This window comes from Monodon monoceros, unplaced genomic scaffold, assembly GCF_005190385.1.
Source record: "Monodon monoceros isolate NGI ecotype Baffin Bay Population unplaced genomic scaffold, NGI_Narwhal_1 Super_Scaffold_21, whole genome shotgun sequence".
Classification (NCBI taxonomy): domain Eukaryota; kingdom Metazoa; phylum Chordata; class Mammalia; order Artiodactyla; family Monodontidae; genus Monodon; species Monodon monoceros.
In genome coordinates this window covers 76,603,173-76,627,704 of record NW_021703778.1, presented here as the reverse complement: position 1 = coordinate 76,627,704, position 24,532 = coordinate 76,603,173, and the positions used below count along the sequence as shown (strand labels likewise).

The window sequence follows — 24,532 nt, the reverse complement described above, 5'->3', positions numbered from 1 at the left end:
CGACTACGAGCACCGCAGGGTGCTAGAAAGGAGGGACTGAACCAATCCAGCCCCCGGAAGGGCGGAACAGTTGAGCCAACCCTGCAGCAGGCGCGACCAGAAAGCTCGGGCGCTTACGGCCCTCACCTGCGCGCCGCCATCTTGCTTGAGGAGGGACCGCCTCTCTCCCGGCTGACAGCTGGTTAGTCAGGAGGCGGGGCTCCGCGACTCGGCGGGGCGTGGCCAGGCGATGGCGACCGCGGAGCCCAGCGAACCTGCGGGGAGGGCGTCTCTCCCGGCACCCCGGCCCAGCGGGACCGGAGCTGCAGGGCCGCCCACCGGGCGAAGCGGCATTGGAGTCCCATGGCTGGGGAAGCGGACCCCGGCGGCTGTGGAGAAGCGGGGGCCGTACATGGTGGCGCGCGCGCCTTCCAGTCAGGCCAAGCTGCGTGAGTGCGGCCCGATGAGGGGTCTCTGCTTGGGCGGGCTGCCGCGTCCCGGGCGGGCTCCGGAACGCCGCTGGGTCGACCCCGGAGGGGCTCCTACAGCCCGCTCCCGCACCCGGAAGTCTGTTCGGAGAGCGGGCTCCTGGCGTTTGGGAGGCACGGCGGAGTGGGGAACACCCCGCTGACCCGGTCCCTTTGACTTCCAGAGAAGCACCGGGACCTGGCTAAGGCAGTTCTGCGGAGAAAAGGCATGCTGGGGGCCGCGCCGAACCGCCCCGACTCTTCAGGGAAAAGGTCTCAGCAGGCGCCACCTCCTCTGTGCAAGCGTTTCCAGAGAAGGCCTTAGTGTAGTCTGGGAGACAGAGTACCCACGCTTAAGGCCCAGCTAGTGATGCCCCTAAGGCCAACCTGTCCGGTTCACTGTTTTAAAACGGGAAGAGGAACGACCTTGTCTTTCCCTTCCAGGATGTGATGACGTCAGGGAAGGAGCTTTGGAATAAGAGTTTTCGTCAGTGCCTAGGATCATTCACTGTCTAAATTAGGGGGGAGCATAGTGGCTGGGATCCCCAGAAGTGAGGATGGAGAGCAGTGTGGAAACAGCCAGGGCTGTATTTTCTTCTTAACAGACGGTAAACTCTGAGGGCTGGATGGGACCTTATCCAGGGCCTTTTTTACAAAGAAGAGCTAAAGCAGGTGAAGGAATTTGTCTAAGGACTTTGGATTTTCTGTTCTCTGGTTAAATAAGGTGGGGAGATGGGGCTTTTCCTGATTCATGAAAGAGGTGTGCTTTTGCTCAGGAGCAGCAGGGGGAGTGGTGTGGGGAAGTGCACATTCTGAGGAGCTGTGCCCAGATACATGGCAGGCAGTGGTGGCTGTCCAGTCAGAAGGCAAGTCAGGAGTAGTGCAGTTTTTTTTTTTTTTTTCCATAAGGGCGAGGACTCTGGCTTTCCCTGTGAAATCCTGGCGTTTCATCTATGCTTGGTCTGTCCCCCCATCTCCCCTCAGGTCAGTGAAGTTTAACAAGGGCTATACTGCTCTTAGTCAGAGTCCAGATGAAAACCTGGTGTCCCTCGACTCTGACAGGTGAGTGCCCTCCTTGAAAATACCCCTTGGGGAGTGACTTGGATAAAATTTCAGATCACTTGCTTCGCTTATTCCCTGTCTCTTCCAAGACCTTTTGTGCATGTTCCAGGGCTGCTGCTTCAGAGCACTATCTCTTCCCAGGATGGCTTGCTTAGAGGACTCATAGGTGATCTTGCTGCTCTTGGATTTGAAGCACCAACCTTGTCTGGGGGAATCATCCTGCCCTATTATGTCTGCACTGTTAGTGACAGTGACCCTGTCCCTGCTGGAGCCAATGGAAGGAGCCATTTATACTCATGGCAGATTATGGGTTTGAGTTCTATGGTGTGTGGTCTTTGCTTCACAAGTCCTCCAGACTCCTTTGCATGCTGTGCACCTTGCCATTTGTAGCTGTGCTCCACGGGCATCTCCCCGAACTGACTGTCTTCCTTTTCTCCTAGTGATGGGGAGCTGGAATCCAGATACTCCTCCGGGTATTCCTCTGCAGAGGCAAGTCCAGAGCACCTTTCTGTGGTGGGGCCAGGCTGCAGGCAGTGTCACTGCCGCTGCCAAATGCTTGTCTGGTTCCTGCTGTATGCATGGCACTGTGCTAGACTTCCAGTCTGTTCTCCAATCTTCTACTCTGCCCTCTTCCTCCAGCAGAAGTTTAGGTGTCTGAGGAGTGCTGTTGAAAGTCCAGGAGACCATAGACCCTTAGGGATGGAAATGACCTCACTAGTCTTCTAATCCAGGCCACCACTTAGAAAAGGAATCCTCTTGATAAATCCCAGCTAAGTGTTTACCATCCTCTGCTTGTTTGAATGTTTCTTGTAATTGGGTAGTGAGTAGTGAGTACTACCTTCAAGAAACCTTGCTGCCTGTCTTCCCCCACCAGCACACACAATTCAGGTAGCTCGTAGAGAAGTCTTCCTTGTTAATTGGAAGTGTCTCCTGCAGCTTGGACTTAGTGGTCCTAGTCCTGCCTCCAGCATCACACAGTAATTCTAGTCTCCCTTCTTTTGATTGTCTTTGATATATCTGAGATTAGCATTTCTGTCCCTCCCCTGGCCATCCTCCACCAAGCTTGCTTTCTTCCAGGCCGACTTCTGTTCCTTCAGTTGTTCCATCTATGGGAACTGAGACAGAGATAGATACTCCTGGGCTGGCCTTTTGGACAGTTTCCAGAGTGACTGGCCCAGACAGAAACACGGGGACGTAAAGTTCTGGCACGTGCGGCTTACTGCCTTTGACAGAGATGAAGTGCTGGGGACCTGACTGTATACCACTGGTATTTCTTCCTTATTCTCCTGGAAACCCTTGGCCGCCCCCTGAGTTTCTGCCAGAGAATACAGGCAGTTTGAAAATTGTATCCTCCTTGAACCTCTGGGTGCCTAAGATTGTTAAAAAAAAGAAAAGAAAAATTAGCCAAGAACCAGAGAAAGTCCTACACTCTGCAGTCTCATTTTCCTTCTGCTCAGTGGAATTGGTGAAGCCGGGCTGACAGGTGCCACTTTGCAAGGAATGAGCTCTGTTGGCATCAGAGGATGACATGGCTAACTGGCAGTGCAGAATAAGCTATTCCCCACCCCGTTCAACTCTAACCCATATTCCTCTACCCTTCTACCCGATTATTCTGTTATCATTGTTCCATATTCTTCAGCCTTCACAGGGACCAGTCTGGGTTCCCAGTGGGAATGGTCAGGTCTTGACTTTCAAACATAATCTGTAATCTGATATTTATATCAGCTTTCTCAGGATTCTTTAGTGAGGGCAGCTTCCCTGGCAGCTAGTGACAATGCAGCCTGGATAGTACTGGCTCAGGCCCCTGGGTGTCCCTCCCTGCTGGGTGAGGCACTTCTTCCTGTAATCCCGGGTTATGTGGGCTTGGCCTGAGGGTGGAGCATGCATAGTAAGGAAATGCGGGTCTGCCTTTTGGGCAGCAGTTATTTCTGCCTTGTAGCCTGGCTTATAGTTCTCTCCTCTCCTGCTCTTAGCAGGTGAACCAGGATGTGAGCCGGCAGCTGCTCCAGGATGGGTACCACCTGGATGAGATTCCAGATGATGAGGACTTGGACCTCATTCCCCCCAAGCCTATGACCTCCTCCACATGCTCCTGCTGCTGGTGCTGTCTTAGGGATGCTTCCTCCTGTACCCTCCAGTAGACATAACCCCCTAAGATGGGCCCTGTTCACCATAACTGCAGAGTCCTGTTGGCCCTTCATCGGTCACAGAGTGCAGTGGGAACTGCTGTCAACCCCAGAATCACTGGAGACACTGACCCTCTGGGAAAGTCAGTGACCGCAGTTACCCCATACCTGGTGCTTCTCAGGCCAGAGGCCCCCATCTGGGCCACAGGGGATAGGTGGAATTCTGCAGTTTTCCTCTGCTGTTGGAATGGTTGGAGAAACCACTTTAATAAGGGAAGGAACAGAGGAATTCTGGTTCTTACGGTGAGTGACAAAGTTGGCTAAGAGAAAAACTTGCAGACATCTTTGTCACCATGCCGTATGGAGGGGAAAGGAGAGCTCCTGCGCCGGGTTGTGCTGGATATGTTGTGTGGAGGCAGAGGACAGCACTTTATGGCTTGCAGCTGGGAGTCTTTGAAAAAGAATTTAACTATTTGGGACCAATCCAGTTCAAGAAATTCCATATGCTCTCCTCCTCTTCCTAGCTCCAAGATGGGTTACCTGTTTGACCTTCAAGAGAACATAAAGCAGGGCCCTTTGAAGGCCCTCTTCCAGTTGTTCCTGTTTGACTGTACAGCAGGTTGCTTAATGGCACAACCTGATCAAGGCTTCCAGAATCCCTGGAAGCACAGCATTCCCATCTGGTCCAACTGTCTGGGTGAGCTTAGTAACTTGGTCCGTCCATCCTTAGAGAAAAACTGCTCTACTGTGTAGACAAAATTTGTCTTTCCTTGGTTGCCATTCTTCACCTTGGTCTTAGCTAGTATCTTCACCCAGTCCTTGAGCTAAGGTTGGGTGAAGGTTCTGGAGCTCGCCCCGGAAGCCTGCACTTTTTGCTTACCAGCAGAGGGAGCTGCAGGAGTAGTTAGGTGCCTTCCCATTTGTTTAACTTTATATTTTCCCCCACCCCCGCCGCACTGCAGCTTGTGGCAGTGTTGGTTCCCTGTCCAGGGAGGGATGAAACCCAGGCCCCTGCAGTGGAAGCGCGGAGTCCTAACCACTGGACCGCCAGGGAATTCCCCTATTTAACTTTTTACACTTGAGTAGCAGCAATGGGTGAAAAGTATACTGGTGCAGATATGTGGGCTTTGACAGAGACAGAGGCTCACAGACAGGATGAGGAGGAGGGACCTGTGAAAGCTCCCACACACCCCCGCCCCGAGGAAATAATCTTGCCATTGCAGAGGGCCTCCCTTCACCCTAGGGAAAGCCATTCTGTTGCATCCAGATTCCTCTGACCACAGCATGGGCCTCACAGTGGATACTCAGGATTGGGCTTTACAGTAAACCTCTGGGTTCAATACAGCCTTTCAGTCCCCAGTATGAAAACACCAAAAGGCCGGCATCATCTCCCGTGACCCCCAGTAGATAGCATCTCTTGCTATACCAGACCTCTCTCTGGAATTTAATTTTTTAGTGGTTCTTTTTTTTTTGGCCTTACCTAAAACCAAATGGGACTGAATGGAAGTGGACAGGGTTCCCAGCCTAAGGGGTAGGGTAGTCAGGATTGAGGTGTGGCCCCAACTTGGGAACTTGCCCAGTCTGTTGCTTCATTTGGTTAGGACAGAGTAGCCTGAGTGTTTGACAGCTGCTGGGGGTGAGGATGGCAGCAGGGCCCCAAGAACCAGGCCCTCCGGTGGTTGCTGTCATAAAGCCACACTGGTGTATTTGACCACACCTCTCCCCCGGAATGTTTCAGAGCTGGTTGACCCTGTGTGGAAGGCATTACCTTCGTAGGAAAAGTTGCAGGAACATTGTACAGCAAGGAAGGGTAGAAATGGTCAATTGCTTGGGGCTAGAAGCCACAAATGTCACGAATAAAGGCACCAAGGTGTCTAGAACCAGACTGCCTTAATTAAAAGTCTGGGTGTGTTGCAGGTGACAGCACTCTGAGCAGACAGGGAGGTATTCAGGCTTAACTCACAGATGGGAGTGGTACTGTATGGTGTTTACAGAACTCTTGGCGTAGGCTTCTATAGCTCTGTAAGTTTGTAAGAATAAATACAATCATGCTAGTTGAGCCTGAGTCTCTGTGTTGCAATAGGATTTTTAACAAAGGCCTAGACCATGGTCATTGCCCCTTCTGAATTCTGAAATGAAGCAATAGCCTAATAGCCCCAACGGTTCTTCTGAGGACTGCCTCTCCTTTCTCCTGTTTCCAATAGGCGTAGTTTTCAGGCCTGCTCGTTGGAGACCACGGATGGAATAGGCCTTTGCATATCACTTTTCATTAGAATGAATTCCCTTTGGCAGACCCTTTCTTCCCAGGTTTTGTTTTGTTTTTCAGGTTTTTTTTTTTTTCAGCTGAAGAAAATTTACTGGAAGCCAAAAAAAGCCGAACAGATTGGCTAGAACTTTTTTGAAGGTAGTTTCCTGGAATTCCATTGTACAGGTCTAGTGTGGGCAGCAGCCCATAAAGATTCTTTTGTGTGAGATTAATCCCTTACCTACAGGAAGGAGCTACTAGCCTAAGTCTCTGCTTAGTCTGGGGTGATAGCATCTAAGACTGCTAGTCAGAAACTTCAGTGGCAAAACACACAGCTGTGCAACCTCCTGGGTGTGTCCCACCTCTAGAGGGTAGGCACAGGGAGAGTAGATGCCCTCATAGGTACTTCCTGCCATTGTAGGAAAAAAGTAGCTTGATTTCTCTTCACAACACTAATTAGATTGTCCTGTCCTTTAGTCCCTGTATCTACAGTGACTTAATGTGCTCTAGAGAAGTGACTGACCACCTTTGTGAAGGGCCAGTCAGTACATTTGGCTTTGCAGGCCATACAGTTCGGTGCACCTACTCAACTTTGCCATTGTAGCCTGAATGGAGCTGGACAGTATGTAAATGAAAGGGCGTGGCCAGATCCAGCCTGCTGGCCTTAGCCTGATGATCCCTGCCCTAAAGCCAACTAAAGCACTGGAGAGAAGAACCTCTGCACTGACAATGCCTTTCTTTAGACCCATCTTCCACTGTGTGCAGGGCTGGAGGGCCCAAGGTTTGCCTGCAAGCTCTGCAGCTGAAGCTACAGCAGGCTATCTCTCCCACACCTACCTTTAAAAGGCCTCTGGAGTCTAGCCTGCCTACCTCAGGAAGCTGTCTGAAACAGGAATAAAGCAAAAACTGGACAACATCCAGGGAGGGCTCTTTCAGCCCACTTCAGGGACTGGAATGGCAAAGGCTGAGTACTCTTTAGCCCACAGGCCTCAACACAGGTGATCTTTAATTGCTTTGACACAGCAACATTAGTCCACAGGCCTACCCTTTTCCCTCCTTCTCTGCACTGAGGAAATGGGCAGTCCCGGGGCCAGAACCCTGTTCTTCCAAATTAATTACCTATCTTGCCGTGACTGATACTGAGCTAATCATAGATTTCGCCACCCTGCCTAATGCTATAGGCTGGAACAGCTGCAGCTTCGTGCATCGAGGAGAGCCCGACTCAGTGGTGGCAAGAATACAAGGGGAGTATCAGCCCTCAGTTCTCACGTGGGCCCCTCCTACCAGGAAGAAGACGGTTCAGCCTAGGCCTGCTCAGGAGTCACTGACTTCAAGCTCTTCTACCCCAGCTCTTTCAGGGTATACCCAAAGAGCCTGGAACAGGGAAGGGATTTGGGCTGGGCCTGAGGAGGTGAGGCTGGCCAGGATGTAGGGTGACTGGCAGAGAAGAGCCAGGAAGTCTGTGGCCTCTACAGCAGGCAGCAGGCACGGAACATCAGCAGGTCCTTAGGCAGTGTGAGCTTCAGTGAGACACTCTCATTGGCCCCAATGAAGAGCACCCCGCCACGCTTCAGGGAGATTGTGGCCTGGGCTGTGCGGGTGCTGGCTGTCACTGTCCCCTGCACCATCAGGAGGATACTTGCAGAGTCCAGCGCCAAGACCCTATATTCAGTGACGGAGCCAGGCACCTGGGCAGAAAGAAACAGCAAGATGGAGCAGGGTTTGAGCTGCTGTTAGCTCACAGGGGTCCCGGGACAACCCCAAGGACAGCGAGAGGGAGAGCTCTGCCACCTTCTCCCCCACGGCTCAGGCTTTTGTCAGCACGGAGGCCCTTGTCTGGTCCCTGGTGCAGAGAGCCACAGACAGGCCCTGTGCCCATTCTCCCATCACGCGAGCTTGGCAGAAAGGAAACCCAGCCCCAGGTATACTCCACATTGTGGCCCTTGCCAGTGTTCTTCATGCCACACAAAAAACACCCACCACAAAAACAAAACAAAACAAACAAAAAAAACACCCACCACAGCCCTCACTCACCTCCATCTTCATAACGGTGAAGTCTGGCACAGGGGGATCATAGATAGAGAGGTAGGGGTCTTCCTGACTCCATGCTGGAGGAAAAAGCCTGTCCTGGCTGGGGCTGGGGATATAGCTGAGCATTTCACACAAAGTTGGCACATCGATGAACTTGGGTGTCAGGCCAGCACGCACCGTGTTGTCCGAACATGCCATGCACTCCACGCAGTCTGGGGACAGACAGTTGTCATGTGGTAAGCTAATGAAGGATGCCTTGGAATTTGGCTCTCCAGGGCAGGGCCTTCTAACTTGAGTGCCATGAGCTCTCTAGAATTAGATAAAAATATGTGAATTGCATCTTCTGTGAGAATGGGCTAAGATAACAGATACCAAAACAGGTGACACGTCACCCACCATTGTCAAGGGGAGTCATGTTTATCCCCTGGAGGAGCCCCAACCCTCTGGAGACTTTATATTTTCCCCTTCTACCACAGAATCCTGTCCACGAGTAGATAAACGGCCAACAGTCAAAATGTGACACCGTTCTGTGGCAATGTGTTTTTTTGGGTTTTTTGGTTTTTTTGCGGTACGCGGGCCTCTCACTGTTGTGGCCTCTCCCGTTGCGGAGCACAGGCTCCGGACGCGCAGGCTCAGCGGCCATGGCTCACGGGCTCAGCCGCTCCACGGCATGTGGGATCTTCCCGGACCGGGGCACAAACCCGTGTCCCCTGCATCAGCAGGCGGACTCTCAACCACTGCGCCACCAGGGAAGCCCGGCAATGTGTTTTTTAACATAAAATCTCTGCAAAGACAGGACAGACATGTGAAGGCAGGGAAGAGAACAATGGCCTTGATCCAATATAGCCTGGATTCAAACTGTGGTTCCCACACATATTGACAGGTCTTAACATGAGAGCATCATGACCTCACAGGGGTGGTGTGAGGATCCAAGCAGTTGTCCAACTCAAGCTGGCATTCATCATCCCTATTGGTCACTTCCCTGCTGACCCCAGGAACGCTGGGAGGTCAGAGCTGGATGGGACTTTAAAAGTGGTCTCCTCGACCACCCCCTCCTGTTTTGTCCAGATGGTGAAACAAGGCCTGAGGCAGATGGCAGTGGGGCTCACTGCTGAAATGCGGCTCACCTCCTTTCAGGTAGGCATGGGGCACGTTGGCCTCCAGAAACATGGCCTCCCCCGGCTTCAGGGTAAGCAGGTTCAGGAAGTAGATGGCAAAGCATCCGATATCACCTGGGTACTGCTGGTGCAGCTGCAGCAAGAGTTCCCCATAGATGTCCTCCATGTTGTTTGCAGCAGCCACTGAGGGTCACAGAGCAGCCCAAGGCCACTTAGGAACCCTCAGTGGTGTTCACAGCCCCACCCTGGCCAAGGAGAGTCCTGGAGAAGACCCTACCCAAGGAATCCAGAAGCTGGTGGGCATATTCTCCTCGTCACATCCCCCACCCTTTGGGGGCCAGCCTTCCTTGATATTCCAGCCTACACAGATGGCCGTTTTCCCCATTTTGACTATCTATATGCCCACCACTCTACTAGGCACTAAAAGGGCTAGAGTGTAGTCCTTTTAGACAGTGTTTCTCAACCTCAGCATTATTGACATTTGGGGACAGGTAATTCTTTGTTGTGGGGACTGTCCTGTGCATTGCAGAATGTTCAGTAGCATCCCTGGCCTCCACCCACGAGATACCACTGGCACCCCAAACCTGGGTTTGACAACCAAAAATGTCTCCAGACTGTCAGTGTCCCCTGGTTGATAACCTCTGCTCCAGGAGTTTAAAATCTAGTTAGGAGATAACCCAAGGGTTCCATGTGGGGTGGCCAACTGTCCCAGTTAGCCCAGGCCTTTCCCTTAACACTGAAAATCACTCAGTCCCAGGCAAACTGACATGGTTGGTCACCCCAGACAGCATGAGGCAGGATGCAACCAAGGGCTAAAGTGTGTCCTGGAGGCTGAGCAGGGGAGATGAGCTCAGCCTGATCAAGAGTGGTGGCAGAAGGCTTCTTGGGAACTGGGGGGAGGAGGGGAGGGTGGTGAGCTGGGCTTCCTTGACTGTGGAGAGAAGGGGGAGGGTGTCTCTAAGTAAAAGCAGAGTGTGTCAGTGCCACAATGAAGAGACCAGTTGGTCTGGATTGGAGGGTTGTTTTGAGTCTTCATACAGACACATGCTGAATGCCTACTCTGTGCTAAGCACTGTGGGGACCCACGAAGGTCAAGGAGACAGGTCCCTGGCCTAGAGAAAACTCCAGTTTTAACAGGTGTGCATGTGATGATATCTACACACAGCTGTTAAGGGCTATACCTGACGTATGAACGGGGTGCTATGGGAGCTCTGAGCAGAAGTAATCAGCTCTACTGTGAGTGCAAGAAGCCCTAAAGGGAGAGGCATGCAAGCAGAGAAGACAGCAAAAAACAAAACAAAACAAAACGTAGGATATGCTTGGGTAAAATAAATAGTTCCCTGTGGGTCAAAGGTAGTAGGGGAAATGGGTAGAAACAGAACCAGAAGAGCTCTGGGCTTGCCTGGAAAAGGAGCTGGGGCCTCAGCACGTGTGCCAAATAAGCTCCCAGCATAAGAGTCCATTCTGCCTTGTTTTTCACTGCTTGTATTGACTCTCCAACCCAAAGGTGACACAACCATACCCATCACAGTCATTTCCTGAACTCTCCTTAGTTAGCACAAGGTTGGGCACAGAGCAGGTATTTAAGGAAAGATCTACTGGTTGAGAGCTCTGGACTTCAGGCCTTTGGAGGAGAGAGAGGATCCCTTCATCTCCTTCCTGCTCTCTAGCCCCAAAGTATAAAACACTCCATGGAGAGCAGCACTCAACCTAGGGCCTTGTTCCACAAAGACTGGGAAAGAAATGCTAAGTCACTAACAGGCCATCTAAGTCAGGCCCATTTTGGTGCTGTACTTGAACAAAGGGGTTGAGAACCCTATCCCCACAGCCTAGTGTCTGTGCCAGAGGCCCAGGACGGGGCATTGCACCCAGGCCTGAGACACCTACCTTGCTGGGAGATCCGCTTCACCAACAGGTTGAGCTGCTCCACCACTACCTTCTTCTCGCTCTTCATCAGGTGGGAGAAACAGCTCTGCAGAGCAGAGGCCACAGCCTGAGAGTCACAGCTCAGGCTCTGCTTCAGCTGTGTTGCTGCATTATCTCCAATTAGAAACTGGAACTCGGGCACCTCTGCAGGAAGGTCAGGCCGGGGCCCATATCAGGAATGGTAAAGATGGAACGGGCAAAAGTGGGAAGCTGGAGGAGGCCTCCCCATCTCATCCCTAACCAAGGAGCCAGGCAATGCTATGCAAGCTTTGCAGTGAAAAGCGACTGCTCACCACCAACCCTCAGCAATCACACCTGAGCCTGGTCTCATGGGCCTGCCCTCGGAGTGTCAAGAATTCATGAGGCCAACCAGCCCCTCAGTTCCTGTGACATTCAGCCTCTGTTCTCTGCCACTGTTCCAGCTCTGTCCTGGGCTGCCCATGCATCCTAGGCCAATATGCATGCTCTCAGCATTTTGCCCAACCTTACTTGTCAGAAAGGTCACAATCTCCTCAACTGGCCGGAAGCCACATAAGCCCTGGAAGGGGGTGAGGGCAATGGCCATCTCTGGCTTATGGTTGGCATCGGGGTAGTGCTGTGGAGCCTGGAGGTGCAGCTTCTCTGCCAGCTCCTGTGGGATGGCCAGGGAAGAGGAGAATGGTTAAGGTGCAGCCATCATCTAGCAAGTCTCACCCAGACCTTGCTCTCGACACTCCCCAGTCAGCTTCCTACCTCTGGCACTGAGCCCAGTCAAGGCATAATTCAGAAACTCAGGGCTCAGCCAACCCAAGGCAGGCACATGGACCAACTGTGGGGGAGAGGTGGGGCAGGCTTTAAGAGGACTGCGAATCAGGAAATCCAAACACCAAGCCAAGCTCTGACACTAACAAGCTGTGTGACTTTGGGTAAATCCCTCTCTTCTCTGGGTCTTACTTTGCTCATCTAGAAATGAGGAGTTTGGACACACAAATGCTTAGGCTGTGACTCATGGGCTTGTGCAGAAAGACATGGGAGTGGAGCTGAGGCAATGACTAGGGTACTTGCTCTGCCTTGGAAGGTAAACTCTTTGAGAGAGCCAGGTGGAAAAATGGCAGATATGAATAGTCCTGGGTTAGCTGAGGGGAGCCCAGGAACAAGTGTGGAGAAGCTCTCCTGGCACAGGCTGGTCAGCTGTCCACTTAAACTTAGCTGCCACATGTGTCACCAGCAATTGGCTTGGCAGAGCTAAATTGGGAGTTGAAGGCTTGGATTTAATTTGGGGCTGGAGCCTGGCATGGGCAGGGTAAAAGCAGCAGTAAACGTTGTGGGAGGGCCTTGACATAAGTTCTTCTCTACCCTGACCTCTGTGCCCTACCCTGATCCTGTACCTTGTTAGGGTGTGCCTGGATAGACAGGGCCGTTTCGACTGAGAGCACTTTGAAGAGAAAGGGCAGCTTGCCATTAAAGGTGTCCTTGACCTTCGAACCCAAGCAGTCCTGGTTCTCAGCAATCCACTGGCCTAGGGTCTTCTGCAAGATGCTGTTGTCAAGGATCTTGGCATCTCCCCGGGGGTGGGTCCCCATCCACAGCTGTAAAAACAGGAAACTTGGGAGGGAAAAAGGAAGAAGCTGGCACCACCCACTGGCCTGCCCCAATCCGTTACCCTGTGCTACCCACAGGGCAGCCAAGTTCTCAAATGGGACTCCCAAGGCCGGGTATAAATGCTCATACCATCACACACATACATGAGGGCAGGAGACCCAGAACACCAGGAGTCAGGAGACCCAAGCTCTAGTGCAGGCTCTGCCTCCAACCAGCTGTGGAGGCTTGGGCTAGTTATTTCCTGTCTCTGGGTATCAGTTTCTTCATCTGTCCAGTGAGGAGAATGAAACCTGCATTGTCAAGGTCACTGAAAAGCTCTGACTCTCAGGTGGCTCTGTGAGGGGTTAACATTCATTTATTCTAGTCTCAGAAGTAGAGGCTAAGCCTTCCTGTGCTTTGGCTTTTTCTCTACTAAATGGGCAGGAAAAAAATATATTTTAGGTTATTAAAAATGTCAAACTTGGGCTTCCCTGGTGGCGCAGTGGTTGAGAGTCCACCTGCCGATGCAGGGCACACGGGTTCGTGCCCAGGTCCGGGAAGATCCCGCATGCCGGGGAGCGGCTGGGCCCGTGAGCCATGGCTGCTGAGCCTGCGCGTCCAGAGCCTGTGCTCCGCAACGGGAGAGGCCACAACAGTGAGAGGCCCGCGTACCGCAAAAAAAAAAAAAATGTCAAACTTAGTCAAAGTAAATTGTCAAGGAGGGCTGAATTAAAATTCAGTAAGTGCTGGGACTTCCCTGGTGGTGCAGTGGTTAAGAATCCGTCTCTAAAGCAGGAAATGTGGGTTCGATCCGTGGTCCGGGAAGATCCCACATGCCACGGAGCAACTAAGCCTGTGCGCCACAACTACTGAGCCTGCGCTCTAGAGCCCGCGAGCTACAACTACTGAAGCCCATGTGCCACAACTACTGAAGCCCGCGTGCCTAGAGCCCGTGCTCCGCAACAAGAGAAGCCACCGAAATGAGAAGCCCGTGCACCACAAAGAAGAGTAGCCCCCGCTCACTGCAACTAGAGAAAGCCCGCGCAGCAACGAAGACCCAATGTAGCCATAAATAAATAAATAAAATAAAAGTCAGTAAGTGCTGACAGTTCTTGGGAAATTCCAGTCTATTATGACAAAACCTCACTTCTTCTAGTGCTACCATGTGGGTTCATCAACCTGCACAGATCTCAAAAGCCAAGGAGGCCTCCTCTCTCTTTTCCTGTCTTCCCTTCCCAGCTGATTCACATGACTTGCCTGGGGCCCCTTGAGTGGAGGAGTACCTTGGTCCCACCTGCTGGTAAAGTAGGCTAAAATACAGCCCGGGTCTCACCTCTGCATATGGTTTGTCCTCTGAGATCTGGGCCAGTGGGTCACTGCTAGCCAGCAGCCGAGCCACTTCACTGTTGGAACCCATCTTCCCCCAGGCATACTGCTGCACCACACAGGAAAGTGGGAATACTGGGGGTACAGACAGAGCGTCAGTTTCCACTCCACTCCTGAGGCCTGACCCTCCTGTCCCGGGGAAACTACACCCTAGCTGAGGGTTCTCTCTGGGGGATAGAGTCAAATAAGGGGTTTGTAGGTTGTTAGTTGAGGCCCTTCTGCAGACCTCGATGTTCCCATCTCTAAGACTGGCAGTAGTAAAGATCTTCTGCTGACGTGAGGCACATAGTTGCGTTAAGGTGACGGGGAGAGGGTGGCAGGAATCTATTTCCACCGCACCGGGTCTCGAAGTAACCCACGCGCAGCCCTCTCCCCTCAAGACCCTCCTTCGAGGGCTGCAATTACGGCTCAATTCCCATCGCAGGTGCCCCCTCCTCTGCCCGGCGCCCATCCATCTTTCCGCAGAGCCCCGCGGGTGGGTTCTACCTGGTATATCAAGTCGGGAAGGGTCCGAGGACGCGACCCACCCCCACGCTCGCTGGCACCCCAGGCAACAGCCCACCTCTCTGAGCGGCCATCTTCGCGGCACCAGCCCTGGCTTCTAGCACGTATACTTTTCCCGGCAGCACCCTCGGCCCCTCTGCCCCCAGACCTTCATGGGAAATGTAGTTTCTCGAGCGCCTTTTCGGAGACCCGTTCGCCCGTTGTGGCCGCTCCCCGCACTCTGAATCCCTCTCCCACCCTCCAGCTCTCAGAACGAATACCCTCCAGTCCAGAGGCTTCCAGCCCGCAATCTTAGGTCTCAGTATTCATTTATTCATTCATTCACCAGGCACACATTTATTGAGAACCTGGTAAATGCCACGGACTGTTCTGAGGGCTGGAGATACATCCGAGAACAAGATGACGATTACCTTGCCTTTGTAGAGCTTACATTCTTGTGAAGGAAAAACAAAGGCCCTAAGGTGGGAACGTGGAAATGTGCCTGTCATTTTACGGAGTAAATAGCAAAGAGGCCAGAGTGGCTGGAGCAGAGTGAGCAGGAAGGGTGGAAGTGAGGTGGTTAGAGAGGAAAGGCAATGGGCAGAACTTTGTAGGCTATTGTCACGACTTCAGTTTTTCATTAACCGGTTTGAGCAAAGAATTGTTATGATCTAATCCAGAACTCTCTAATGTTTGATGATGACGGCAAATGTCACATGCAAGGCCCTTAATCTGAGTTTCAGTTTCTTCCTCTGTAAAATGGGGATAATAATGCTGGACTGACAGGCTTGTTGGAGGGTGAGATGGGATGATGTGGGACTCAGGAAGGCAGTCAGTGCTTGGTGCTCCTCTGATTCTTCCTGCCCTAAGTACTGCAGGACTCAGAACCCTAGCTTCTCCTCCAGGCTGAGCTGTTCACAAGTCACACAGAAGTCAAGGGAAGTCACCAGGAGTCCTGCATTGTGAAGGCTGGGCTTGGCCTTGGCTGTGGAGTAATCTTGCTATATCCTGGACAGAAAGGCTCTGACATACGGATTTCCTCAGTCAACAGCCCAGGAAGAGGGCAGCCAGCTGGAGGGGCCCAGGAGCATAGCAGCCAAAGCTCCAGGGAACCTGGAGTAAGGGCCTATAATCCTGACTCTGCCTCCTCTTTCCTCCCACACTGATTCCCATGGCCTCTACCACACATGTCCAGGGGAAAGAGGGGTACTGTTTTCTCTGCAATGTTCTGCCCAGCTATGGACATCGACCTCCCTAACGGTCCCCTGGCTCAGATAAATCAGCCTGCATTTCAAAGGAAGCTTCACCATACACTAAGGAATAAGAAAATGAACCATACAAACAGCACATCTCACATACCTCCTAACTTTGAATACCCCTCCTTCCTCTCATCCCCACTTCTCCAGCAATATGAACCTTCTGGGAGAAGAATGAGGGATCAGTCTAGGCATAGGGAGTTCTTAGAGCACCTCCCACTATCACCATCACTGAAGTCAAGTTAGAGTCCCTTCCTCACAGTACCTCTGCACAGGGAAGGAAGAGCTTAGATTGTTGGGACAGAGCCCCCACCCCTTACCACCCTCCCTACACACAGAAAAATATATCTAGAAGGGAAACTAGGGTGTTTGGAGAACCTAGAACCTTTCACCCTTAACTCTTGCTTGTCTACGTCTAATAGAACTGATCACACTTTGTTATCTAGCGATGATCTGCTTTCCTCTCTCTCCTTCTAGACCATACGTCTAATTCAGCTTCACATTTCTGCCAGTGCCCAGCTGATGCTCAAGCAATAATAGCAGCTAACATTTATTTGTTATGTACTAACGATTATGCTAGCCCTTTTCAAGAATTCTCAGGACAACTCTATGAGATAGGTGCTGTCATTAGCCCCATTTTCGAGATGAGAAAAATGGGTCTTGGAGAGTTAACAGGTCCAAGAGCATAGAGTTCCAATCTGCTATACCTCCTCCCTTGTTGAACAAGTTAATGACTGAATAGATGTATGATGTCTCTCTCAGAGGGAAGTAGACAGATCCCAGGAGTCTTCAGAGATAGATGGGTGGACAAGCTTCATGTTGGTGATATGAAATTCCATTCTTTCTTCAACAGTCCAGCAATGTACGAGGCTGGGCAGACAAGGAGGAGGCAGGACAGCCTCATGTTGTGTGGACTGCTCTCCTCTCAGGCTGCAGACAGCAAAGATCTCTGTGTGCTGCCTGTGGTACTGTGATAGAATAACTGGCTCCTGGTGAGAGTTCCTAAAACCTTTATAATTTCCTAAGCAGTAAGAGTACTAGGGGCATCTTTTGTTCTAATACTTGGTCTTTGACCCTGGTTCCTGACACGGAGCTCCTAAATCCCTTGGAATTTCCTGGGTGATCAGAGCATCTTTTATCCTAATGAGACAACTGTTGGCGGCCTCCTGGATAGCATCAGGATGGGGGCTGGTCACTAGAAAGACTAAGCCACAATTAGAAGCTTGGAACTTTCAGCCACACCTCCCATCTTACAGGGAAGGGAGAGATCGAATTAACAGTTGATCACGCCTACATGATGATGCCTCCATAAAAATACCTGAGGGCTTCCCTGGTGACGCAGTGGTTGAGAGTCCGCCTGCCGATGCAGGGGACATGGGTTCGTGCCCCGGTCTGGGAAGATTCCACATGCCGCGGAGTGGCTAAGCCCGTGAGCCATGGCCGCTGAGCCTGCGCGTCCGGAGCCTGTGCTCCACAACGAGAGAGGCCACAACAGTGAGAGGCCCGCGTACCGCAAAAAAAACCCCCCAAAAAACAAAAAAACCTGAACTACTGGTTTAGAGAGCTTCCCCGTTGAACACATCTCCTTACCAGAAGGGTGGCAAACCCCAGCTCTACAAGGACAGAAGCTCCTGCGCTCAGAACCCAGACCTCACCCTATGTATCTCTTCAACTGGCCATTCATCTGAATTCTTTATCATCTCCTTTATTATATAATAAGCCAGTAAATGTGTTTCTCTGAGTTCTGGAAGCCGTTCTAGCAAATTATTGAACCTAAGGAGGGGGTAGTGGGAACCCAGGTTTATAGAGGTACAGGTGATGACATGACACCCGGACTTGTAATTGGCCTCTGAAGTGGAGGCAATCTTGTGAGACTGAGTGCTTACTTAACTTGTGGGATCTGACCTTAACTCCAGGTAGATAGTGTCAGACTAAATTGAATGACACCCAGCTGGTATCAGAAAATTGATTAGTGTGGGGAAGAAAACTCCACATGTCTGGTCACAGAAATGTCCTGTGTGACTAGTAAAGGAGAAACATGAGAGGTTTTCCTTATACTGCCCTAGAAGGGGTAGCCATGGTGGTGGTGGGGGGTTACGGGTAAGTAGTTTCTAAGGGGACACAAACACAGATCCCTACCATTCCCCCACTTCAGGACATTTCCTGAAAAAATCTTGAGCTGGACCCTAAGAAAAGTGGATGAGGGAAATAGTAAAATATTTACTAAATGCTTATCACCTGCTTGGTACTATGTTAGTGCCAGAAATACAACAGTGAGCAAAATAGATGCTGCTTCTGCGCTTGTGGAGATTACAATCTGGTGGGAGGGACAGACATAAATAACCACCTTTACAAGCACGTAATTACAACCTGCAATAGGTATTATGAGGGAAAAGCACGGGGTAATAGAAGAGCTTACGTTGTGGGGGAAGAGTGCTCTAATCTATGGTGGAGAGAGACCACTCCTGAGCAAGGGGGCTGTATGCCTAGATTTGAAAGATAAGCAGGGGTTAACTAGGGGTTGAGGAGGGCATGGGCTAGGAGCATACCAGGAAGAGGGAAAGGCCAGTACAAAGGCCCTGAGGCAGGGAGGAACAAGGGAAGTTTGAGGAACTGAAAAGCCACTAGCAGGGCTAGAATGCACAGCGGTGTGGGATGTGGTGGTGGGGGAGGCACAAGAAGGAATGGGAAGGATTGATAGGTGGAGCACAGATCTTGCAAGTCCTAGAGGCCAAACGAGGAATTTGGGCCTTCACGGAAAATAACTGAAGGATTTTAAACAGAAAGTTCCGTAGTAATTTTGCCCCCTTTGAATGGATCTCTAGTTACAACATGAACAACAATAGACCAATTAGCAGCCCTGCACTTGTCCAGGGTAAGGGATGACAGTGGCTGGATTCAGAGGCCGCAGAAATATACAAAGATATGAATAAATAACATGGGTTTGCAGAGGGTGAATCAGCCATCTCCCCCATGCTTGATGGCTCTACTGCTGAACTCCCTCATTCACTTAATAAATGCTTGATGCCCAGGTTAATCCCAGCTCAGGCCCTAAACCTGTCTGGGCTCAGGGATCCTCATCCCTAAAACGATAAAACTTGACATCCGGGGACAAGGCCTAAGAGAGGCAGGGCTCAGCTAGTGTGGGGGACAGCTGCACGGTCGGTTCTTCCGAAAAGAACCTCTCTGCTCGGCCCCTACCACCAGAACCGTTTCCTAGCTTGGCAAAGTCCTCTAGAGTCAGGAATTCCATTCCCCGCTCCCGTCGTTGGCTCGAACTTCTGTCCCCTGCCTGAACCAGTGCGCGCTTCCCAAACTTGCCCTCCAAGAAAGCAAAGGGGTTAAGTTTCCAACCCCACTTAGGGAGTTCCCAATACCATGTTGGAACCTATCTGACCGAGAGGCAGTTGGGAACGGCTCCAGCCCCTCCTCAGTCTCCCAAATCCCTCGGGGGCTCCCCAACCCCTGAAGCACAGGCACAGCGAAAAAGCCGATGGAACCGAAACGCCCTCCCGCAGCTCCACAGGGGGCTGAGCAGGAGGGCGGAGCGGACTTCTGTGATGTCACATGACCACGCCCCTCTGAGAGGACGCTGCGCCTGCGCTAGAACGGCTGCCTCGCTCCCGGAAGTGGAGGGTCTACACGCAGAGCGCCGCTGGGTCTGGGTGCCCGGAGGCAGAAGCGCTCTCGGAGCTTCCCCGTCGGTCCCCGACCGCCATGTCGTCTTTCGACACCAACCCCTTCGCGGACCCAGTGGACGTAAACCCCTTCCAGGTAGAGCCCTCATCTTACAGCGCTGTCTAGTGCCGAAGGCCGCCGCCCGGGCCTCTTCGCCAGAGCCGGGAGACGTGGCGTAGGAGGGACGGGCCGTCTGCCCAATGGGAGAGCGGGCTTTGAGGGATGGCCTATCGTAGCGTCTGGGGGGCGGGACTAGCAGCAGGTGGCCTAGCGGAGGGGGCGGGGTGCTGTACTCTGGGAAGAGGTGGGACTGTCTAGGTCCCGGGACGTAGCCCCTCTAACTGGACACTGCTGGGGAAGGGGACTGGCGCAGACACGATCAGGGAGACCCCCAGCTTCAGGGAGAGAAGCGACTTCACCTGAGGGGGATGTGTGGCTACCACGTCCCGCAGTCTTGGAGAGACACCAGCCTTGAGTCACTTTAGGAGAGGGGGTGACAGCAACATAATGAGGAGGTGGAACCCTCTAGTGGGATGGAGAAATGTGAGAAAATCCCAAGAACACCACCCCCCGCAACATACACACAGCCAACTAGTCTGTAAGGTATAGGAGAGCCCCTGAGATTTGTCAGGAAAGGAAGGCTGGTAACCCAAGCTGAAATACGGCCTTGATAACAATTTTACACCTTGGCCATGGATCTGGTTTGGACTGGGTTTTGGCTAGATGTGAGAGCCCAGGTTAGGGAGGGAGGAGAGGGTCTTGAAGTGCAATGAATGTTGGTCTGATGGCCCTCTGTATGGTGGCAGGGTAGTTGAGATGCACTGACCTATGAGCTGGCCTCACCTTTTGAACAATCGACCGAGGAAGAAAGAGACTTCCTATTTAAAGCCAAAACTCTTCCGCCTTTGAGCTAAGAGCACAAGGCTGTTCTTTTCCATGATGAAAGATTGGGACTCCTGTTAGCTCCACAGTTCCTATGCCTCTTGTTTCATGTCTGCTCAAAACCAGTTCTAGGGAAGCTTGCTTGTGCTGACTGGTGATTTATGAGCCCTGAGCTTTCTGCTTTGTCAGGATGTCACCAGGCACATGAACTCATCCTGCTTGTACTTTATTTTGGTCACTGGCAACTTTAAGTTTCCTGCAGGTGTAGGGGAAGTTCTTGGAGGGGTCCTTCCTGCAACTCACAGCATGAGCTTTCCCACCTTGAATCCCTTCAGGAGTTAGAACAAACAAAGGAGACTAGAATGAATGTCTGAGAGTAAAAACTTTAAGTCTCTTTCCTGGTCTCAAGGTGACTTAGCCACTGGGAGCCCTCAAGGCAAATTTTGATAGCTTTGTAACCTCAGGGAATTCCTAACATTCCTCATGTAGCTTAATGCTTCTTGACAGAACTATTTGGAGGACTTTATCTCTTATGTAATGCAGTCATCTCTATTTCAGTAAAGAAAGAACATTTGCATTTTTTTTCTTCTGCCAGTGTCTTCAGGTAACTGTTTTGCTTTAGTTATAAAACTGCTGTATGTTACTGGAGTTTGAGTTTTAGTAAGGATCTAGTAGCCTTTTGGTATGTGTGCTGTGTAATGATGTGCCTTTTTCTTTCTTCCTTTTTTTTAATCCTGTCAGAATCAGAAATAAAATGTCTGCTGCCATCTGACAGAGGCAGTCAGCTGTCCAAAGATGCAGAGAGCTTGTCTTCAGTGCTAGCAGTGGGACAAATAGTTGGCCTAAATTCTGCTCTGTATAAATAGCAGCTTGAAAGTCTTAAACCGTATCTCCAACCCCAGAAATGATTGTGCAAACTGTGGTAGAAGTAACTTCTGCATTCAAGCAAGACAGTCTGTCCATCAGGCAGCCCCAGGATATGGCAGGACAGGAAGCAGCTGTGGTCCTGTAAAGAGCAACATCTGGAGGGGAAGCCTGTGTGGGAAGAAGAGAGCTGGCTGGCTGCGATTCTGCTCCTCCTGCCCTGGGCTGGGTTTTCCCTCTTGGCGCACAGCTGTGTGGGGAGAAGGAGATTTGGGTGTGAGGCCCCAGATCTCCTTCTCCTGGAAAGCTGCCCTCCCTCTCCTTGTGATGGTAGTGTCTGCTTCCCTGACTGCCAGAGCTGGGACATTGGGAGGGTGTAGCCCTTGGGTGACTGGGTGTGAACCCAGCTTCATTTACCTAGGGTGTTGGCACAGAGCTCAGGAGAGAGCAGGTGGAGAGGAGATAGGCTCAGAAACTGTCACACCTAGCCAGCCCTCAGAGCAGAGCCTTTTTGTTTTCCTCCATGGTGGTTTATAAAAATGTACTTAGTGTTTGGAGTCCATGGTTGACTTTTAGAGCTGGGACATCCTCAGAAATCTCTTCTAACCCTTTAGTTTAGAGATGAGGAAACCAAGAACCCAGGGAGGATGGGACATACCAGAGTCACCAGCTAATTTGAAGCAGGAAGGGACTCAGATCCAGGTCTCATTCTCAGGACAGTGCTGTTTTAAAAGTTTTAAACTGCCTTGGTGTTACTTAGCCCAACAAATTAATATTAGGTAAGCTTTTTTGTTGTTGTTCAGTGGGTGGGGCTGGAATAATATGGATTGTATTGTGCTTTTTTAAGATGGTACTTTAATGCAGCATGTGTTCTGAGTAATACCAGTCCTGAAAGGTGCTCACGGTTCTGTGGTCCAATACGTTTAGGAATCATTTTTCTTGAAACTTGACCAGGCTTTTTAGTTTGTTAAAGGCTCCAAGAAATCCTACAATAAAGATATTTGCTCAACTTTGTTTGACCCAGCCTTTCTCAGAGTTATTCAGCCACGGAATCCTTTTTCTGCTAACTCTTGTAATATCCCCTGAAGCTCCTGGTGCGCCTTTAAGCTGACTTCCTTATAAATGTTCTTTAGGTATACCCTACTCTCATCCCCACCCCAAACTGTGGGCATGGGTTTTTATGATCCCCTCCTTGTGTATAGTTACAGTGGGATTATTAGAACACTTCCTGCACAGTAACACTGTGAGTGGAAAATTGTCACAAGAGTGCAGAAGAGGTTTTACCAAACTCCTAGGAGGAAACAGGAAACTGCAAGCCAAGTGTGGCTGATTTCCCAACCTCCACTGGCACTCCCTAATCCCTCTGTGAATTATGGCACATCTGCTTTGTACCATCTGGGTATGCAGGTCCTTCTTTCCAGCATGTCTGTTGCCAAAATTTTCTCAGAAAGTCTTGGGTGATGAAGAGGTTGAGGGCTACAGGTAGGCATTGTACTCCCCGTTTTCTTTTTCAGCAGTCCACTAACAAGCAGCTCACCCAGGCAAATGCCTGGGCTGCTTTCCTACTTGGCGTATCTGCCAGGTTACCCCAGGCAGTCGGCATTGATCTCAAGGAGGGGGAGTGGACTAGCTGGTGGTGCTGAACAGAGAAAGCCTTTCAGCGTTCATGAGTTGCCAAATCACACCATATCACTTTCACACGTTGCCTCCTTGCAGTTAAAAGATAATCTCAGTGGTATGGCTGCTTCCAAGGATTTAAAACATTTCTCTCCTGTGGGAGGAGAAAGTGGTGGCAGAAACGTGATTTGGGTGTGAACAGAGTTACATGAAGTTCCCTGCACAGACACTGAGAGGACTTTGTCACTTCCCAGAGAGGGTGGGCTCCAGCTTGACTGTACCTTTGGGAATTCTCAAAACCACCAGTTGGACCTGGTAGAACTTTCCTGTGGAACAGGAGCATTGTCTTGAGAAATTTGAAAATGGCAAGGTTCATATAGTTTAACTGTCCCCAGACAGCTGCCCAGATGGGGGCGGGGGGGTGAGGGAGGTGTCCCTGACTTTATGGTTGGCGCCTGGAGCCAGGCTGGGTGTTCGAAATCACTTGGCCAGAGACACAGCTGAACTTTGACCCTACACTATTAAGTTTTCTTTGGAGCCACTTGGTGTAGGATGATCCTGGGTTCAGAGAAATGGTAATATTTAACCAGGACAAACAAGGGGTACCTGCTGCTTCTTCAAGAAAAGAGTGCCGTACATATTAATTAGCAAGGTGTGACCCGTCCAGCGGTGCTCCTTTGAGATGCTGACATGTTTTTGCACATCACTGAGCCACTGCTGCTCCAAGATCCTGTGCAGGTGACCAAGATAAATGGGCACATGGCCTGTCAGAGCTTGTAATCTGGCAGGAGAGCTAAGAAATGCTCGCTGATCATGACAGCATGCCGTGGTGCGTAAAGGGCAGTCAAAACTTGCCAAAAGGATCTGTGAGGGATCTGAGGAGGAATGAGGCAGAGTCCCGTGGTAGGAAGGGCTTGAGCTGAGAGCAGAAAGCCTGGCATATGGCAAGAGAGGGTATCTCAGGTGAAGGAGCGCCAAGAACTTCAAGTCGCTTCCACACACTGTCACCCCCGCAGTCCCAGGCGCCTCCTCACTCTTGGATCCTGTGGTCCCTCTGGGAGCCATGGGCCCACGATGTGCCTGCTGCTCGTGATGCACAAGCTCATTTGGCCAGTCTCTCTTGAAATTCTCTCTGTCCTTGGCCTCTTTACACTGGTAACTCTCACCTCCTTCCGCCTGTTTTCTCTTCCTGTCTCATACCTTTAAGGGTGTCCTGGAGTTCTGTCCTTGACTTTGTTCTCACTGTGTACCTTTCCAAGTAAGTCTTTCCACTTTTATGGCTTCAGAATAGCATCTGCATACCAGCGGTCCCAGATCTAGAACTCTAGCCCTCACCATTCTCCTGAGCTTCAAACCAGTACTTCCAACTGTCACCTGGACATTTCTACCCATTCCACCCAGATGCATTTTTAAAAATTAATTAATTAATTAATTAATTTTATTTATTTTTTGGCTGTGTTGGGTCTTTGTTTTTGTGTGCTGGCTTTCTCTAGTTGCGGTGAGCAGGGACTACTCTTCATTGCAGTGCGTGGGCTTCTCGTTGCGGTGGCTTCAGTATTTGTGGCATGTGGGCTCAGTAGTTGTGACGCATGGGCTTAGTTGCTCCGCAGCATGTGGGATCTTCCCGGACCAGGGCTCAAACCCGTGTCCCCTGCATTGGCAGGTGGATTCTTAACCACTGTGCCACCAGGGAAGTCCCGAGATACATTTTATACATCTCTCCAGTGTGAGTCAGTACCTTCTCAGATCCTCTCCCCACTCCCACACACCTGCTCCTGAAAATCCTGTTCCTCTTCCCCCATGACCGCCTTGTTCAGTGGCCCCCTCCCCTTGCAGTGCGTGGGCTTCTCGT

The 24,532-nt window shown here is 51.2% G+C and overlaps 3 protein-coding genes across 11 annotated transcripts in view; 2 read left to right on the top strand and 1 right to left on the bottom strand.

Annotated features, from left to right (window-relative positions):
• Positions 1-229: 229 nt before the first annotated feature.
• FAM219B (family with sequence similarity 219 member B) lies at positions 230-5,761 on the top strand. Of its 2 annotated transcripts, XM_029238368.1 has the most exons (5): positions 230-428; positions 632-719; positions 1,431-1,508; positions 1,949-1,997; positions 3,482-5,761. In XM_029238368.1, the coding sequence occupies exons 1-5, from the start codon at positions 230-232 to the stop codon at positions 3,647-3,649; spliced, it is 582 nt and encodes a 193-aa protein (XP_029094201.1). In that variant the 3' UTR covers positions 3,650-5,761. The 2 variants fall into 2 exon arrangements, with proteins under 2 accessions (XP_029094201.1, XP_029094200.1); XM_029238367.1 differs by having other exon boundaries at positions 1,949-3,622.
• Positions 5,762-6,854: 1,093 nt separating this feature from the next.
• On the bottom strand, positions 6,855-14,507 carry MPI (mannose phosphate isomerase). Of its 8 annotated transcripts, none has more exons than XM_029238361.1 (8): positions 14,463-14,507; positions 13,848-13,975; positions 12,322-12,522; positions 11,444-11,585; positions 10,916-11,098; positions 9,038-9,211; positions 7,914-8,122; positions 6,855-7,567 (listed from the first exon to the last, which is right to left on the bottom strand). In XM_029238361.1, exons 1-8 carry the CDS (start codon positions 14,476-14,478, stop codon positions 7,349-7,351), a joined length of 1,272 nt encoding a protein of 423 aa, XP_029094194.1. In that variant the 5' UTR covers positions 14,479-14,507; the 3' UTR covers positions 6,855-7,348. The 8 variants fall into 8 exon arrangements, 7 of the variants coding, with proteins under 7 accessions (XP_029094194.1, XP_029094195.1, XP_029094196.1 ...); XM_029238362.1 differs by having other exon boundaries at positions 6,869-7,567; positions 12,322-12,538; positions 14,463-14,492; XM_029238363.1 differs by having other exon boundaries at positions 6,869-7,567; positions 12,322-12,538; positions 14,387-14,479.
• A 4,743-nt stretch (positions 14,508-19,250) lies between these two features.
• The window catches only part of SCAMP2 (secretory carrier membrane protein 2), a 26,350-nt gene continuing 21,068 nt past the window's right edge, over positions 19,251-24,532 (top strand). The window contains exon 1 of the mRNA XM_029238926.1: positions 19,251-19,413. Coding sequence (XP_029094759.1) covers positions 19,357-19,413 — 57 coding nt within the window. The 5' untranslated portion in view covers positions 19,251-19,356. The remainder of the gene's footprint in view (positions 19,414-24,532) is intronic.